The sequence below is a fragment of the Pseudonaja textilis genome, chromosome 1 (genome assembly GCF_049901715.1).
Source record: "Pseudonaja textilis isolate UNSWEBS1 chromosome 1, rPseTex1.2, whole genome shotgun sequence".
In the NCBI taxonomy this organism is placed as follows: Eukaryota; Metazoa; Chordata; class Lepidosauria; order Squamata; family Elapidae; genus Pseudonaja; species Pseudonaja textilis.
Genome location: NC_141990.1, coordinates 3,479,472 through 3,497,428, shown reverse-complemented (window position 1 = coordinate 3,497,428; position 17,957 = coordinate 3,479,472). Strand labels below are relative to the sequence as shown.

Genomic DNA, 17,957 nt, shown 5'->3' with positions numbered 1-17,957 from the left:
TTTTTCAAGCCTCTGGGAGGCCAAAAAAGGCCTCAAACCAGCCGAAAATTAGCTGTGAGGCCCAGTACAGGTTACATGTGGGGGGGGGGGAATTACATGCGCATGAGCAGTGGGGGGGTGGGAATTTTTGGCACAGAAGCCCAAAAAAGTTAGCCACCACTACCCTATACCATTTAAGATAGGTCCAGACTTTCTAAAAAAACCTCCAATGATGGAGCCCCCACAATTCCTGGTGGCCAGCTGTTCCCCTGGTTAATTGTCCTCACTGTTAGGAAGTTTCTCCTTAGTTCCAGGTTGCTTGTCTCCTTGATTAGTTTCCATCCATTGCTTCTTGTCCTGCCTTCTGGGGCTTTGGAAAATAACTTGACCCCCTCCTCTTTGTAACAGCCCCTCAAGAACGCAACTAAGATGATTAAAAACCATTTGTCTGTAATGGTATAGGGCAGTGATGGCTAACCTTTTTGTCGTTGCATGCCTGCACCCTTAATGCAATGCATGCGTGACACCCCCATGCCCCTAATACATGCACATATGTCCCCGTGCACCCCCTGCACCTCTGCATATGCATGCATGACCCCCCACACACACATGCCCCACCCTCCACGCATGCACGGCACATGCTGACAATCAGCTGGCTGGTGAGAGCCCTGTGCGCATGCGCAGTGGACCTGATGAGGGAGTAGAAGGGGAACTTAGCAAATTTGCAGATGATACTAAGCTGGCAGGAATTGCTAACACCCAAGAAGATAGGCTGAAGATCCAGAGGGATCTTGACAGACTTGAACCCTGGGCCCTATCTAACAAAATGAAATTCAGTGCAAAGAAAAGTAAAGTCCTACCCTTAGGGAAGAAAAACCAAAAGTACACATATAAACTGGGTGAAACCAGGCTCAATAGCAGTAACTGTGAGAGGGATCTCGGAGTCTTAGTGGACAACCAGCTAAATAGGAGCCAATGTTGTGCAGCAGCAGCCAAAAAAGCCAATGCAATCCTAAATTGCATTAACAGAGGGATACAATCGAGATCAAGGGAAGTACTAATATCACTCTATAAAGCCCTAGTAAGGCCACACCTAGAGTCCTGCATCCAGTTTTGGTCACCACACTATAAAAAAGATGTTGAGACTCTGGAAAAAGTACAAAAAGCAACCAGGATGGTTAGGGGACTGGAGGCTAAAACATATGAAGACCGGTTGCAGGAACTGGGCCTGGCTAGTCTAGGGAAGAGAAGGACCAGGGGAGACAGGATAGCAGTCCTCCAATATTTGAGGGGCTGCCCCAGAGAGGAGGAAGGGGGTCAAGCTATTTTCTAAAGAACCCGAAAAGCCACACAAGGAATAATGGATGGAAACTGATCCAGGAGAGATTCAACCTGGAAATAAGGAGGAATTTTCTGACAGGGAGAACAATCCACCGATGGAACACAAGTTGCCTTCTGAAGTTGTGGGAGCTTCATCCCTGGAGGCTTTCACAAGAAGAGACTGGACTGCCATCTATCAGAAATGGTGTAGGGTCTCCTGCTCGGGTGGGGGGTGGGGTTGGACTAGATGACCTACAAGGTTCCTTCCAGCTCTATTCTGAGTTTAATTTGAAAAAAAAAATATTGGAAGACCCTATCATGTCCTTCTTTTCACTAGACTTTTCAGCTTTGAAAGATTCTGAATTCCACATCCCAATTCATCATTCTATCCGCTGTAGGATGAAGGCTCTTCCGCCTCTTTCCAACCCATACAGTCCTGAGCGTTTGGGGCCTGACATTCTGGCTGAGGTCATCCGGTTCAGTACAGGAAGCCTGCTTTGCAAGTCTGTGTGATGATCATTTATTCAAAATAATTGGCCATGCATCATCCTTAATTTATGACTGAGTCACGGCTGCTGTTTATAGAACCTGGAACTTGCAAAAGAATCCAGCTCAACTGCTTCTTTGAAGGAGGTTAATAAAAAAAATTTTTTTTCAATGTTTTATTTATACCTTTTTCTTTAGCAAACATAAAAACTCAATATCTGCATGAACAATGTGTTGTCTGAGTACAGTTAGGTTTGAAAAGTCGTAATAATAGCAATAATATTCACTTAAAGGAGAAAAAGAATACTTTTTAACATGGGATTCGTTTTATCAATGATTAGTTAACCGAAACAGAAGTTAGAAATTTAAAAGTTTAAGAGAATGATTAAGTATACAATGAAGATTTATTAGTATGGATAAGCAAACATTGTAAATACACATACACTCCCAAAAACAAAAATCCAAACACAGACCGAATGATTGAACTTCATCCAAACGTTCTGATACTTCAATACCGGAATGATATGCTTTTAATATATATATATAATACCCCTCATGCATCATCACAAAATCTCCCAAACCATAAAGCCTACAAACTTGAAATTGGGCACGTATGTTCCTCTTGGCTTCTAGGGGCTCCCTAAGAAAGGATTTTTCCAAATGACCCTCAGAGCATTTAGAGTATTTCCTATATTATTATTATTATTAACACGCTCTGATGCTAAGGAGTTCTACTCCCCCTCCCCACCTGAAAAGAAATCTGCTCCAAATGCAAAACACAAGCAGAGGAGTCTCAGTTTCAGTTTTAGTTTCACAGCAGCAACCAGCTTTAGTACAGAACAGTTGAGCTAAGCCACGCCCAGGCTCCTTGCTGTCTCCTGCTTGCTCGCACAGCAAATACTCTTTCAGTTTCCGAACAGCCCTCAACTCTCTCACAGACTGACAGGACGCTGTGAGATTAAAATTATTAATAATTATTAGAGATGAAGTTATGGATCTGTTTTTGGAAGTCTGCTGCGCTGATGGGAACCCTGACACAACCACAATTTGGTTATTTGGCAACCAGGCACTCCTCAACTTAAAAACAGTTCGTTTAGTGACCATACAGTTAGAAAGGGGCTGGAAAGAGTGACTTATGACCCTTATTCACACTTACGACCTCATATTACGCGATCCAAATTCGGATGCTTGGCGACCGACACGTATTTTATGACGGCGTAGGGTTTGTAGTGAGCTTCCTTTTGCGAGCTTTTGACCAACCGTGGGAAAGCCGGATTTGGTGAACAATGGTGTGGTTCACTTAACAACCGTCGGAAGAAAAACGGAGTGAAACTCACCTCAACAATGGTCTCACTCAGCAAGAGAAATTTGGGGCTCAATTGCAGCCGTAAGTCTAAGACCACAATTGAGCCCAACGTTTATGCTGTTAAGTGAGACATTCGTTAAGTGAGTTTTGCCCCATTTTACAACCTTTCTTGGCACAGTTGTTAAGCGAATCGCTGCAGTTGATAAGTTAGGAACCTGGTCGTTAAGTGAACCCGGCTTCCCCATTGGCTTTGCCGGTCAGAAGGTCGCAAAAGGGGATCGAGTGACCCCAGCGACGTTGCAAACCGTCCTAAATACGAGTCGGTAGCCCAATGTCCGAATTGTGATGACATGGCCCTGGGGAAGCTGCAATGGTCATAAGTGTGAAAAATGGTCATTTTTTTAAAGTGCCTGGTTGATCTCCTGCTCCCCCCAGCACACCCTTTTCCTCCCCTCCTCTCCTTCCTTCCTTCCTTCCTTCCCCCAATCTATTCTTTCTATCTTTCTTTCTCTCTCTCTTCCTTCCCTTCCCTTCCCTTCCTTCTTTACCTTCTCCCTCCTCTCCCTTCCTGGAGGTTGTTCTCCCCTCCCCTCCCCTCCCTCCTCCCCTCTTCCCTTCCCTCCCTTCTCCTAAATCTATCTTCCTTCCCTCTCTCCCTCCCTTCCCTTCCCAGAGATTGCTCTCCTCCCTCCTCCGCCCCTTTCTCCTTCCTCCTCTCCTTCTCCCCTCCCTCCCACTAAATCCATCCATCTTCCTTCCTTCCTTCCTCCTCTGCCCCCTCCCTCTCCTCCTTCCTCCCCTCCTCCCCCTTTCCCTAAATGTATCTACCTTCCCCCTCCCCCGCTTGCCCCCTAAATCTATCTATCTAATCTATTTTCCTTCCTTCCTTCCTTCCTCCTCCCTCTCATTACCAGAAGTTGCTCCCTCAGCTCCTCTCCCCCTTCCTCCTCCTCCTCCCTCCCTCCCTTCCCTCAATCCATCTCCCCCCTTCCTCCCTCCCCGCTTCCTGGAGGTTGCTTCCCTCCACCCCCTTTCTCCTTCCTCTTCCTCCTCTTCCCCATCCCCTAAATCCATCCATCTTCCTTCCTTCCTTATCCCCCCTCCCTGTCCCCCTCCTTCCGCTCTCCTCCCCTCCCCAAATCTATCTCCTTCCTTCCCCCCCTCCCTCCCAGAGGTTGCTCCCCTCCACCCCCTTTCTCCTTCCTCTTCCTCCTCCTCCTTCCCCCTTCCCTAAATCCATCCGTCTTCCTTCCTTCCTCATCCCCCCTCCCTGCCCCCTGCTTCCTCCCTCCCTCCCCTCCCCTCCCCCTTCCTCTCAACCTCCCTCCCTCCCTCCCTCCCTCCTCCCCTTCCCGAGGTTGCTCTCCCTCCTTCCGCCCCCTTTCTCCTTCCTTCCTTCCTCCTCCTCCTCTCCCCCTTCCCCTAAATCCATCCGTCTTCTTCCTTCCTCATCCCCCCTCCCTGCCCCCTGCTTCCTCCCTCCTCCCCTCCTCCCTCCCTCCCCCCTTCCCGGAGGTTGCTCCCCTCCCTCCTCCCCCCCTTTCTCCTTCCTGGGTTCCTCCTCTTCCCCCTTCCCCAATCATCCATCTTCCTTCCTCCCTCCTCCCCTCCTCCTTCCTCTCAACCCCTCCCTCCCTCCCCTTCCCGGAGGTTGCTCCCCTCCCTCCGTCCGCCCCCTTTCTCCTTCCTTCCTTCCTCCCCTCCTCCTCCCCTCCTCTTCCTCGGAGCAGGCTCGCCCTCCAGCGGCCGGCCGGGCAGCGCAGCGCAAGGCAGGAGGAGCGGCGGGCCGGTCAGGATGGGGAAGGCGCGGAGGTCCCCGGGCCGCAGCGGGAGGACGCCGCCGGCCCTCCCGCCGGCCCGCGAGCGGGGATCCAGGAGCGCGGCCCGGGCGCCCAGGGCCAAGCCGCCCCCGCCCCCGGTCCCGACGCCCCCGCCGTCCAAGGCGCCGGGCTCGGGGGTCGCGGCGGGGGCGGCGGAGCCCCCCGGCCTGGCCCTGGGCGCCCAGCGGGAGCGCTGGCTGCAGTTCCAGAAGCGGCAGAGGGTCACCTGCGAGGAGGCGGCCAAGCTCCTGCTCGACACCTTGTGAGTAAGGGGCCTTTTTTGGGGGAGGGGGGAGAAGACCACGCCCCCCCGACACCTCCCCCCCCCCGCTTTTCTCCTCTGCCCCTTTGCGGGGAGCCAGAGACCCTGGCGATCCAAACCACAGCCCCCTTTTTCTGACTTGCAAACCATAGGACCTGCCAATCAAAGAACCCCCCTTTTGGACCTGCCAATCAAACGAAACCCACCCACCCCTCCTTTTGGGGGACCTGCCAATCAAACGAAAGCGTCCCCCCTACCTGCCAATCACACGGACTCCTTCCTGGACTCGCAAAGCCAAGCGAACCCCGTTTTTATGTCTTGCAAACCCAAATGAACCCTTTTTATTCTGTCTTGCGAACTTAAGGAAACCCCCTCCCCACTTTTTGACCTGCCAATCAAACGAAACCGTCCCCCTACCTGCCAATCAAACGGACTCCTTCCTGGAGTCGCAAAGCAAGCGAACCCCGTTTTTATGTCTTGCAAACCCAAACGAACCCCTTTTTCTCTCTCTTGCGAACTTAAGGAAACCCCCTTTTTGACCTGCCAATCAAATGAAACCGGGCCCCCCTACCTGCCAATCACACGTCCTCCTTCCTGGAGTCGCAAAGCCAAGCGAACCCCGTTTTTAGGTCGTGCACACCCAAACGAACCCTTTTTATTCTCTCTTGAGAACTTAAGGAAACCCCCCACACTTTTTGACCTGCCAATCAAATGAACTTCCCCCTTTTGTTGGACCTGCCAATCAAACGAAACCCTCCCCTCTTTTGGGGGACCTGCCGATTGTACGGCCTCCTTCCTGGACTCGCAAAGCCAAGTGAACCCCGTTTTTCTGTCTTGCAAACCCAAACGAACCCCTTTTTTTCTCTCTTGCGAACTTAAGGAAACCCCCAACCCACTTTTTGACCTGCCAATCAAACGAAACCGGCCCCCCTACCTGCCAATCACACGGACTCCTTCCTGGACTCGCAAAACCAAGCGAACCCCGTTTTTATGTCTTGCAAACCCAAATGAACCCCTTTTTTTCTCTCTTGCGAACTTAAGGAACCCCCCTTTTTGACCTGCCAATCAAACGAAACCGGCCCCCTACCTGCCAATCATACGGACTCCTTCCTGGACTTGCAAAGCCAAGTGAACCCCTTTTTCTGTCTTGCAAACCCAAACGAACCCCTTTTTATTCTGTCTTGCGAACTTTTTGACCTGGCAATTAAACGAACTTTCCCTCCCTTTTGTTGGACCTGCCAATCAAACGAAACTCTCCCCTCTTTTGGGGGGACCTGCCGATCGTACGGCCTCCTTCCTGGACTCGCAAAGCCAGCGAACCCCGTTTTTCTGTCTTGCGAACCCAAACGAACCCCTTTTCTGTCTTGCGAACTTAAGGAAACAACCCCCTCCCCCGCTTTCTGGATTCCCAAACCAAACGAGCCCCCTTTTTTTGGCTTGCAAACCAAAGGAACCCCAATTTTGAACCTGCCAATCAAACAAACTCCTTCCTGGACTTGCCAACCAAGCGAACCCCTTTTTCTCTCTTGCAAACTTAAGAACCCCCACCCTTTTTTTGACCTGCCAATCAAATGAACCCCTTTTTGGACTCGTGAACCCAGAACCCCCCTTTTTTTGACCTGCCAATCAAATAAACCCCTTTCTGGACTCTCAAAACCAAACGAACCTCCTTTTTCGGGGAGATTTGCAGAGCTCCGCTGTTGTGGCTGAGAGACCCCCTCGGGTGTCCCTCACCCCATTTAAGACAAGAGCCCCCCCAACCCGTCCCGCTCCCCCGTTAAGGCAGAAACCCTGAGTTAGCCTGGGGTTTTCTGTGCTGGCATTGGGGGATCCCCTGTCTGGGCCTTCTCTTTGGGTAGGTGGGGAGGGAGAGCTACTTGGGGGGGGGGGGTGTCCTCTAAAGCAGTGGCCCCCAACCTTTTTTGAACCAGGGACCGGTTTCACGATTATTTATTCTTCCACGGACCGGTACCTGAGTAACGCGGGACTCCACCGCCATCGGGACGGCTCTTCGTTCGAAGCCGCCCCCCACCTCTTCGACGAAACTAAGGCGCGAGCACCCAAACGCTGCTTTCCAACCGAAAACCCGGAAGCGCCATCGAAACAAGATGGCGGCGCCCAAGCTTTGCGGCCCGGTAAAAAATGATCCACGGACCAGTACCGGTCCAGGGACCGGTGGTTGGGGACCCCTGCTCTAAAGTGTTTGGAACAACAACAAAAAAAACCCACATGAGGAAGGGGTGCCCCAAACCTGGCATATGTATCCGGAAGCTGGAAAGAACCGAACTGAAGTTGCCTGCAGAAGTTGTGGGAGTTTCACTGCTGGAGGCTTTGTGGGAGGGGTCTTCCCTTTCACCTCCGGAGCCCCTCTGGGTCTATACCTGGGACCCTTACTCACCCGACAACCCACAGGTTATTATTTTTTTCCCAGAGCTCTTGAAGGCATGGATTGGATTTGCACGCATGGATTCAAGGGCCGTGTGCCTTAGACATCCATGGGGCAGCCGGAGGGTTAAAGGGGAAAGTCTACACATTTTGGGGGGTGCTACCCTGCAGGGTGGGCGTGCTGAGGAACCGACGAGTTGGAGGGAAAAACGTGGTCTCTTCGGTGTAAAGCAGGGGTGTGTCCTACCTTGGCGGCTTTAAGAACCGGGGGACTTCAGCTCCCAGAATTCCCCGGGCAGCCAGGTTGGGGAATTCTGGGAGTTGCAGTCCACAGGTCTTAAAGCTGCCAAGGTAGGACACACCCCTGGTGTAAACAGAACAAAGGCAAACAAGTTAAATCTCCAGAATTACAGCTGTGTATTCCAGTCTTCTAATCTAGTAGTGCAAGGGTCGGCAACCTGGAAACACTCAAAGAGCCATTTGGACCCGTTTCCCACAGAAAACAAAACACCGGGAGCCACAAAACCTGAGTGGTTGTGGCCAACTCAATGTGACTGTCAGGATTCCGGTAGTTACCCCTGTTTAAATCGTGAGTCTTGAGCCAAACTTCCAAAACGCCAAAAGGATTTATTGGGAGTTTAACATGCCGGCACTGCCTGGGTGCAGCCGACTCTTGAGGCACATCATTCACTGTCACCCTTGACCCTGGTTTCCCCCACCCACCCACCCTCTGGGTGTATCGTCATCCATATCCTCCAATGGGACACCTCCATAGCCCAGAGTCATCAATCATGTTCTCCAGTTAGAATTTTGCACAGGAGAAACTTCAGTCACCTCGTTACCATCTTTGAAAAAACATTTACGGAATTCATTTTCAGTTTTGCAAAGCAGCCAGACTGCGCCCTCTTCCCTTTCTGTTAGCAACTCTAAAAAGACCGTAGAAATATTTCATGAGTTGAGTCACTCCCGCCTGGTCACGTGACCCCACCCGCCACGTCTACCCAGGTTTTCTGGCGTCCGGTGTTTTCTGTTGTGTGCGTCTCATTTCTGTGGGGAGGGGTGAAGGGGAGGGTGAGGGGCGGGGCCAGCCAGTGGAGGCATCACCCAGCAGGGAGCCACAGCAGAGGGCCCAAAGAGCCGCATGCGGCTCCAGAGCCACAGGTTGCTGATACTCGCACGCTTGGCTGTACAGGTGGTCCTCGACTTACAATCGTTTGCTCGGTGACCGCTCGAAGTGACAACGGCACTGGAAAAAAGTGGCGTAGGGCCGTTTTTCAGATTTATTCCCAGGGTCCCGTGATCAAAATTCAGACAAGCTTGCCAAGCGTCTCATATTTGCGACGGTCGCAGCATCCCAGTGATCCCCTTTTGCGACAAGCAAATACGACGAGGAAGCCAGAATCCCTTCACGAACCATGTGACTGATTTAACAACGGCAGGGATTATCTGAACTTGTGGGGAGAACAATGGGCAAAGCACACTGTCTCACTTAGCAACGGAAATGTGGAGGGGGAGCTCTGTTGTGGTTGTAAGTCGAGGCCTGGCTGTTCTGTAATTCCTTGAGTCCGGAAATGATCGTGAACTGATCTCTTTCTCTTTAGTGAGTACCAAGGGCTGGTGAAACACACAGGAGGCTGTCACTGCGGCGCCGTCCGGTTTGAAGTCTGGGCCTCCGATAACCTTCATGTTTTTGATTGCAAGTAAGTATCACCAGATACTTTTCTCCTTGGGACAGAGGTAAAGGACGTGTTATCCTTTGTCGTACGGTCAGCCAGATACTTAGACTAGATCTGACATATTCGTCCACCTGTTGAGTGCTTTCCAAGGACCCGGGATAGGCAGATGTGAATATTCAGAAATATTCAAGATCACGTTTCAAGGATGTAAGCTGTTTCGAGTAAAGCTGCCTTCTGCAATTGACTGACAGGGATTTTGTCAATGCTGATGGTGTTTGAGTGGTGCTCCAAATGTTTTGGGATTATTATTATTATTATTGGTTGCACAGTCAGCCAGATATTTAGACTCGACTTGGCATATTTGTCCACCTGTTAAATGCTTCCTAAGCACCTGAGATAGGCAGATGAGAATATTTAATAAGAAAGATCTCATCTCAGGATGTAAGCTGTTTCAAGCAAAGCTGCCTTTTGCAGTTGACTGATGGGGATTTTGTCAATGCCAATGGTGTCCAAGTGGTACTCCAGATATTTTGGGATTATTATTATTACTATTATTATTGGTTGCACAGTCAGCCAGATATTTAGACTCGATTTGGCATGTTTGTCCACCTGTCGAGCGCTTCTTTCTAGGCAGATAAGGATGTCTAATGGTGTTTAAAGATCTCGTGGCAGGATATCAGCTGTTCTGAGCAAAGCTGCTTTTTGTAATTGACTAATGGGGAAATTGTCAAATCCAACAGAATTCAAGTGGTTCTCAATCACCAGCCAAGTGTTTAGACTGGATATTGTATTTTTATTCACCTATCCAGTTCCCAAGCACCTGGGATAGGCAGATGTTAAATATTAAAGGTTTTGTGGTAAGCTGCTCTGAGCGAAGCTGCAGTTGACCGACAGGGATTTTGTCAATGCCGATGGTGGTGTTCAAAGGGTTCTCAGCCAGCCAGACCAGATTTGTTATTTTGGTCCACCTATCAAGTTCTTCACCAACCACCTGGGAAAGCCAGCTGTTGTTTAATAATATTAAAAAGTTTTGTGGCAGGATGTAAGCTGTTCCAAGCAAAGCTGCCTTCTGCAATTGACTGACTGGGGATTTGTCAATGCCGCTGGTCTTCAAGGAAGGCTCACCCAGTCTGACATTCTGACTGAATTTGGCATTTTTAATCCAGCATCAAGTTCTTCCCAAGCACCTGGGATAGCCAGGTATCGTTGCTTAATAACATGAAAGGTTTTTTTTTAAAAAAAACAAGTTTTATTGATTTTACAACCAAACAAACTAACAAACAAAACAAAACATCATTAAACATTAAAAACAAAAAACCTCTTTCCATTGTAGATCTTTACAAGGCAGGTAACATATTGCTTTATATCACGTACTTATAATTTATCCCATTTCCATATAAACACGTAAATTCCCTTTACCAAATTCCACATTGTTTCTCTTTAATCATTATTCAATCATATTTCCTTTCTAATTTATCTGGTATTCAGTCATCACATTTATATTTTCCTCTGGCTTGTTTATAATTATTCTCATCTAGTCTTCCTCCAAGATTTTATTATTTTGTTGTTTTTAATTTAATAACATGAAAGGTTTTATGGCAGGATGTAAGCTGTTCCAAGCCTAGGAAAAGACTTTGCTTTCCTCACAAAACGGGCTACAAAAACTTCCTTTTTTTCTCTCTCTCCTTCACTCTGCAGGGTCAACCTACTTGTCTGGGCTTTTTGTTAAGTCTCTTTCCACAATTCACATTTCTTCTTCTTCTCCTCTTCCTCCTCCTCCTCTCTCCCCCCTTCTCCAGTTGCAGCATCTGTGTGAAGAAACAAAACAGACATTTCATCGTGCCCGCTTCACACTTTAAGCTTTTGAAGGTAAGTAGACGGCAGGTAGATGTTGCCTGGACACCTGTGGGGTTATTCCCAGTTGCATTTTTGAGTGGTGGATAAGCTTTCTTGCTTTTGAGAGACAATTGTCCACCTGAGCAACCCTGCAAAAGGTTTAGTTGGGATCCAGGCCTAGTGAGGGAGGCTCAGCCAATCTCATTGTACACATGTTGTACTCTGACAATAAAGGTAATAACAACTTTGTGGGTTTTTTTTTGTTTAATCAAGTTTTTTTTTATTTCAATCTACACATACGCAACAACACATTCACAGTGGAGCATCAATATATCATACATTTTAGTATAGGCAAAATTATAAGAACTTTGTATTTGTGGGGTCTCCGAGCTTGGGTTTTGTTTTCTTGCAGATGTTTCATGACCCAGCTAGGAAACATCATCAGTGCTAGAAGAGATGGGATGGGTTGCAGAGAGGAGGAGGAGGAGGAGGAAGAGAAGGAGGAAGAGAAGTGATGGGGGAGGAGGTTGAGGAGGACGGTGAGGTCAGTGCTAGAAGAGAAGGGTTTTGCAAAGAGGAAGAGGATGAAGGTGGCATCCCTGGTGCCTCCTGAGCTTAGTGGTTATTGCTGTGGTGGCACAGTGGTCAGAGGAAAGATCAGGCCAGTGTGGGTTCGGCTCGGTCTACCCAGGGCGAAGAGGAAACACGCCAGAAGTTTGGGGAGTGGTGTCAAGCTGGCCACGCCCACACAGTCAGCCACACCCACTCAGTCGGCCACACCCCCAGGTCAACCGCAGCCCCGATGCGGCCCTGTTGTCAGGATTCCGTCAAATGCTCCAATCAAATCATGAGCCTCGAGCCAAACTTCAAAAGAAATCCAATTATTTATTAGGAGCAGCGAGTCGGCGCTGATCCTCATGAAGCCGGCTCTGACTCGCGTAATTTATGGGGCACCTATGACCCTGTTTCCTCCCCTCCCCGGGTGTGTCATAAATCACGTTCTCCAACAGAGAACTTTCCCGGGCTCTAAGAGGTCACGCCCCTCCAACTGGGTCGGTAACCTGGGATACAGCCTTGGTAAGGTATGTATCGTGCCCTTGTTGGAATCTGATTCTGAGGGGGAGATTGAGCAGCTGACAGAGAGAGGGAGTGTGGCTCCGGTGGCTGTGGAAGAAATGGGGGGAAGGGCATTCAGAGGAAGACCCTCTTCATCCTAGGGCACGCAGGGAGGAATGGAGAAGGGAGCAACCTGGCTTACGGGAGAGAAAAGGGCCCTGATCCCTTTCATTAGTTGCAGCCGGGAGAACAGGATATAAGAGGAGCGTTTACACACAGCACCTTGCTGGAAGCAAAGCGTGCATTATCTTTGTCGAGGCTTACCTGGGTTTTGGCGTCGTCCCAACTGTGGGTGCTGAGTTATCTTGTGGAAGTCTGCAACTTATCCCCCTGGCCTGCTGTGTTAATTACTTCAGTGCGGTTTGTGTTGGCTTATTTTATTTCTAATTTATCTCTACTTTGGATTCGGACTGCATTTCTTCCCTTCGTAGGTTGTTTTTTTTTTTGGAAGAGTTTGATCTCCAGCCAAGGATAATTGGACATTGGGAGCCAAGTTGGAGGCATTAAAGGGAATTTATTCTACTTTTGTAACTTTGTTATTTTCGCGCCACGCCCTTGGTCATCACAATATGCGTGGAATGTATTTCCGGTTGTGATTTGCCTTGCCGCTCCTTCCGGTTCCCCCCCCCCCCCACTTCCCTACGGCAACTCGAAAGGAGTCCAGGAATGTTTTTAAGAGCTGATACCCTCAATGAAATTGAGTTTGACACCCCCGGTTTAGGGGCTCCTGTTTAAGCGGGGTGAGGTGGGGGGGTTGGACTAGAAGACCTCCAAGGTCCCTTCCAGCTCTAATTCTGATGATTCTTCTTTCTCTCCAGGGGGCTGACCATCTTACCACGTATACCTTCAACACTCACTCCGCCCAGCATACCTTCTGCAAGACATGTGGCGTCCAGAGTTTTTATACCCCACGTTCCAATCCGGACGGTTACGGTAATGATACGATTTTGTGGGCCGAGGGTGGGTTTCGAATCCAACCATTCTCTCCCAGAAATGAATCCATTATTATCATTATTATTATTATTATTATTATTATTATTATTATTATTATTATTATTACAACCCTGTTCATTTTAATTTTCTCGGACTGCTGCCGATGTGAATTTTTGTTCCAGGGGTCGCCAACTTTTTGGACCTCAGGGACCACCAAACTCATAATTGTAAATCCTGCGGACCAGAGACCCTGGGAAAATCCCCCCAAAAGCCTGCAGGAAAATCTCCTCACCCCGTTTTCCTACCGATCGATCGTTCTTTATTTGGGATCTCCAGCTCCATTTTCATGGGGAGAAAGAGAGAGAGACTTTGGGCTTCATGCAAGGAAAGCAGCAGAAGCCGCAGAAGTCTTTCTTTCTCTCCCACAAACTCCGCCAGAAAGGAGCCTCTTGGAGCAGGAGGCCTTGCAGGGTCCCAAAGACTCATTTCTGGGGGAGTTTGGGGGAGAGAAAGAAAGACTTTGGCTGCTTTCCTTGCCTGCAGCCAAAAGCAGAAGAAGGAAGAAGCAGCCCCGTGGCCAGGACAGGTGAGTGGGGTAAACCGTGTGATGAACAGTTAAAGGCAACTAGGTAAGTTTACCCTAACAAAGAGAAAGACTGGGGTTACACTGATAGCAGTGTTTGAGTATTTGAGGGGCTGCCCCAAAGAAAGAGTGAGTCAAGCTATTCTCCAAAGCCCCTGAAGGCAGGACAAGAAACAATGACTGGAAACTTAATCCAGGAGAGAAGCAACCTGCAACTAAGGAGGAATTTCCTGACAGTGAGAACAATTAACCAGCGGAACTGCTTCCCACCAGAAGTTGTGAATGCTCCAACACTGGAGGTGTGGCAACTCTAAAACAGGCATAAAAATGACAAGGCATTCAGTTATATAATAGATATAGAATGGTAAACAAGATAGGTAATGGTATATAAGAAGAGCATGAATTCAATTGAAGTCCATACAAAAAGAGGTAATCTGGGGCCAAGTTACTTTCTAGAAGAAAGTTTTATGTTTTTATGTTTATGTCTTATGTGTGTGTGTGTTTAATTAAGAATTAAATAATAAAATCTCGGAGGAAGACTAGATGAGAATAATTATAAACAAGCCAGAGGAAAATATAAATGTGATGACTGAATAGCAGATAAATTAGAAAGGAAATATGATTGAATAATGATTAAAGAGAAACAATGTGGAATTTGGTAAAGGGAATTTACGTGTTTATATGGAAATGGGATAAATTATAAGTATGTGATATAAAACAATATGTTACCTGCCTTGTAAAGATTTACAATGGAAAGAGGTTTTATGTTTTTAATGTTTAATGATGTTTTGTTTTGTTTGTTTGTAAAATCAATAAAAAAAAATATGACAAGGCGTTCAAGGAAGAGATTGGCCAACCTCTGGTTATAGGGTTTCCTGCTTGAGCAAGGGGTTGGACTAGAAGACCTCCAAGGTCCCAATTCTGTTTTTCTGCTACAGCTCTCTCTCTCTCTCTCTCTCCCCCGCCCCCACAGGAATCGCACCCCACTGCCTGGATGAGGGGACCATCACCAAGATCACAGTGGAGCCCATCAACGGGAAAGAATGGGAGAAAGCCGTCAAGGGCCACCCAACCATCAGGAATATGTCGAAACCGTGACTCTGCTGGTTCCGCGACACCAGAAAAGGAGCCCATCTTTTAATTCGGGTTTCATTTAGGAAACCAAAGGGTGCCATTTTTTTTAATGTGTGCATGTGTGAAATAATCTCTCTACTGCCTATTTCCCCCATCGGATAGAATAGCGGCATAAAAACAGGGACAATCTCAATCCCACACGTACAAAAATTAGGTGTATATTGTGATGACCCAAAAGGGGCGTGGCACAAAGGCAACACAGTCAAATAAGCAATAAGAGTCCCTTTATTATCTCCAGTTTTGCCCCCGATGTCCAGGTTACCTTCGAGATAAACTCTCCCAAGGAACAACCTGTGACTGTAGAAAATTCAGTCCTAAACCAGGTACATACAAACTATAACTAAAAAGCCAAACCAAACCAAACTGAAGTAAATTAGCTTGACAGGGCAGGAGGAAGACTTTCTGACTTGAAAGCAGGGCAAAACTCACACAGTTGGGAAGATGCCAGGAACCCAGATAAGCCACAACGATACACGATAAATTCACATTTGCTCCCAACAACTTGCTGCGCGCAGCTTCCCTTTTTTTTATACACCGTGTTCCCAGCTGTAGCTAATGAAGGGAATCAGGGCCCTTTTCTCCCCCGCAAGCCATGCAACACATGTTGCTCCCTTCTCCGTTCCTCCCTGCGTGGCCTAGGATGAAGTGGGGGTAGGCCTCTGAACTCCCTCTCCCTTGTTCTACCTCTTCCCTGATCTGCCCAGCCGGACTTTGCCCTCCCCTAATTTCCTCCACAGCCAACGGAGCCACCCTCCCTATCAACTGCTCCGCTTCTTCCTTGGATTCAGATTCTGACAGGGATCTGGCATATATTTTGTCTTACTTTGGGGGAAAAAAGAGCGTTTTAAAAAAAGATGTAAACATTGGGAAGGCTCAAAGCTACACCATCATGTTTGCTATGGTGCAAAGATCCAGAGAGGAATTTCCAAGGGGGAGGGTGCCCTACGGATCATCCTTGACTTACAACCTTTTGTTTAGTGACATTGGGAGTTACAACAGCATTGAAATCATTGCTCCCGCCATCCAGTCAGAGCCGAAGAAGCTCCTTGGAATGAGAAGCGAAATGTCTTCTTGTGGGAGCTTCATCACTGGAGGCTTTCAAGAAGAGACTGGACTGCCATTTGTCAAAAATGGTGTAGTGTCTCCTGCTTGGGGGCAGGGGGTTAGACTAGATGACCTACAAGGTCCCTTCTAACTTTGTTATTCTGTTATTGTTGTTCAGAAGTTGTGGGAGCTTCATCACTGGAAGCTTTCAAGAAGAGACTGGACTGCTTTTTGTCAAAAATGGTGTGGGGGTCTCTTGCTTGGGTGGTGGGGTTGGACTAGATGACCTACAAGGTCCCTTCCAACTCTGTTAATCTGTAAATCTCTATTATCTAAGCAATCAACCAATGGAACAGAAGTTGTGGGAGCTTCATCACTGGAGGCTTTCAAGAAGAGACTGGACTGCCCTGGGTCAGAAATGATGTGGGATCTCCTGCATGGGTGGAGGGTTGGACTAGGTGACCTACAAGACCCCTTCCAATTCTGTTAATCTGTAAATCACCTGCCTTTTTTTGGCAAGGCGATGTCCTGTAATGGAAGCAGGAGATTCCATCTAACCGAGATCCTTGCTGAGTTAAGGCAGCCTGAAGATTTGGAGAAGATCTCCATTTTTAAAAGAAAAATAGATTCTTAAGAATTATTATTTATTTTTTAATTTGAAGTAGCCGCTGATCCATCATGGTGCTTGGAACAATTTCTCTTGGGGACCCCTTTTTATGACAGTCTTAATTTGACCTATGGCTAACCGAGTGGCCGGAGGTGTCCGGCGTTAAAAAACTTAAGTTTGTCCTACGGGGTGGGGAAATGTCTTTTGTGTATTGTGTGAATGCCTAAAGTGTCTTTATTTCAGTTTTCAGGTTCAGCGTTTTAGGTATGAATGCTGTTGCTTTGTCTCAAACGACACTTCTCACTTTTGAGGAAATTCTTGTTTTGAAAAAATAAAAATAAAAAAAACCACATATTTTTAAAAACGTTTGTCTTTTTTATTTGGATTCATTTCGAAGGGGAAGAAGGAATGTAATGTTCCCCCATCCTCGTGCGAAATACACAGCGTAGTAGTTAAGATTACAGGCAACGATACACAAAGTGTGCAGAGAAGAGCAAGGAAGACGTCGTGGGTATTCCAACGCGGGAAGTTTTTAAGGTGAGACTGGACCACCGTTTGTCTGAAATGGTAGGAGGGGGTTAGACTGGAAGACCTCACAGGTCCCTTCCAATTCTGTATTCTGTTAAAGAGGATCAGGGGTCTGGAGGCTAAGCTGTCTGATGAACAGTAAAGGCAACTAGGTAAGCTTAGCCTAACAAAAGAGAAAAGACTAAGGGTGACGTGATAGCATCCTCCAATATTTTAGGTGCTGCCCCAAAAGAAGAGGGTGGGGTCAATTTATTGTCCAAAGCACCTGAAAGCAGAACAAGAAACAGAAGATGGAAACTCATCCAGAAAAGAAGCAACTTGGAATTAAGGAGAAACTTCCAGACAGGATAATTAACCAAGTGGATCCAGAAATCGTGGGTTCTCCATCACTGCAGGCTTTCAAGAAGAGACCGGACAGCGATTTTGTCAGGAATTGTATACAGTATTGTGCTCAAGTAGGCGATTGGACTAGATCAGGGATTGCCAACCTTTTGGACCTCAGGGACCACCAAACTCATAATTTTAAACCCCAGATACCACTAACTGGTTCTGTGGGCGTGGCCTAATTTGTGGGTGTGGCTTGGTGGTTATGTGACTGGCTGGGCATGGCTCATATGTAAATATATTTATATAAATATTGATTTTTTTAAAATAAAAAAAGAGCAACTTTTACCCAAAATCAGGCAAAGCAGGCAGGCAGATTGAATTGCTCACAGAATCATTCAGTGATCTATCAATCTGCCATCGGCTAGCTCAGTCTTGTCACATACAATTTGCTTGCCGTGAGTCTGCACTGAATAACAGAACCTTCAGTCCTAAGGGAGGTTCGGCTGTGCTTAAAAGCAGAGCCAAAGATCTAAAGACTAGCTAGAAAGCAAGAAATCTAACCATTTCCTGCTTCCTAGCTAATCTAAATCTCCCAGCACAGCAGAACAGCTGATG

At 47.7% G+C, this 17,957-nt stretch overlaps 1 protein-coding gene and 1 long non-coding RNA gene across 2 annotated transcripts in view; both read left to right on the top strand.

Annotated features, from left to right (window-relative positions):
• LOC148127490 (uncharacterized) overlaps nt 1-17,957 on the top strand; it is a 49,725-nt gene that overhangs the window by 21,143 nt on the left and 10,625 nt on the right. The window lies entirely within an intron of this gene.
• CENPV (centromere protein V) lies at nt 4,858-16,802 on the top strand. Its single transcript, XM_087924642.1, has 5 exons — nt 4,858-5,173; nt 9,160-9,258; nt 11,034-11,103; nt 13,005-13,119; nt 14,676-16,802. Exons 1-5 carry the CDS (start codon nt 4,887-4,889, stop codon nt 14,798-14,800), a joined length of 696 nt encoding a protein of 231 aa, XP_087780768.1. The 5' UTR covers nt 4,858-4,886; the 3' UTR covers nt 14,801-16,802.

Excerpts from the sequence above, each read along its gene's own strand:
- CENPV (XM_087924642.1), top strand. The coding sequence starts at position 4,887 with ATGGGGAAGGCGCGGAGGTCCCCGGGCCGCAGCGGGAGGACGCCGCCG. Across the intron at positions 9,259-11,033 it reads CTTCATGTTTTTGATTGCAA|TTGCAGCATCTGTGTGAAGA; the intron begins GTAAGTATCACC and ends CCCCTTCTCCAG. Across the intron at positions 13,120-14,675 it reads TTCCAATCCGGACGGTTACG|GAATCGCACCCCACTGCCTG; the intron begins GTAATGATACGA and ends CCGCCCCCACAG.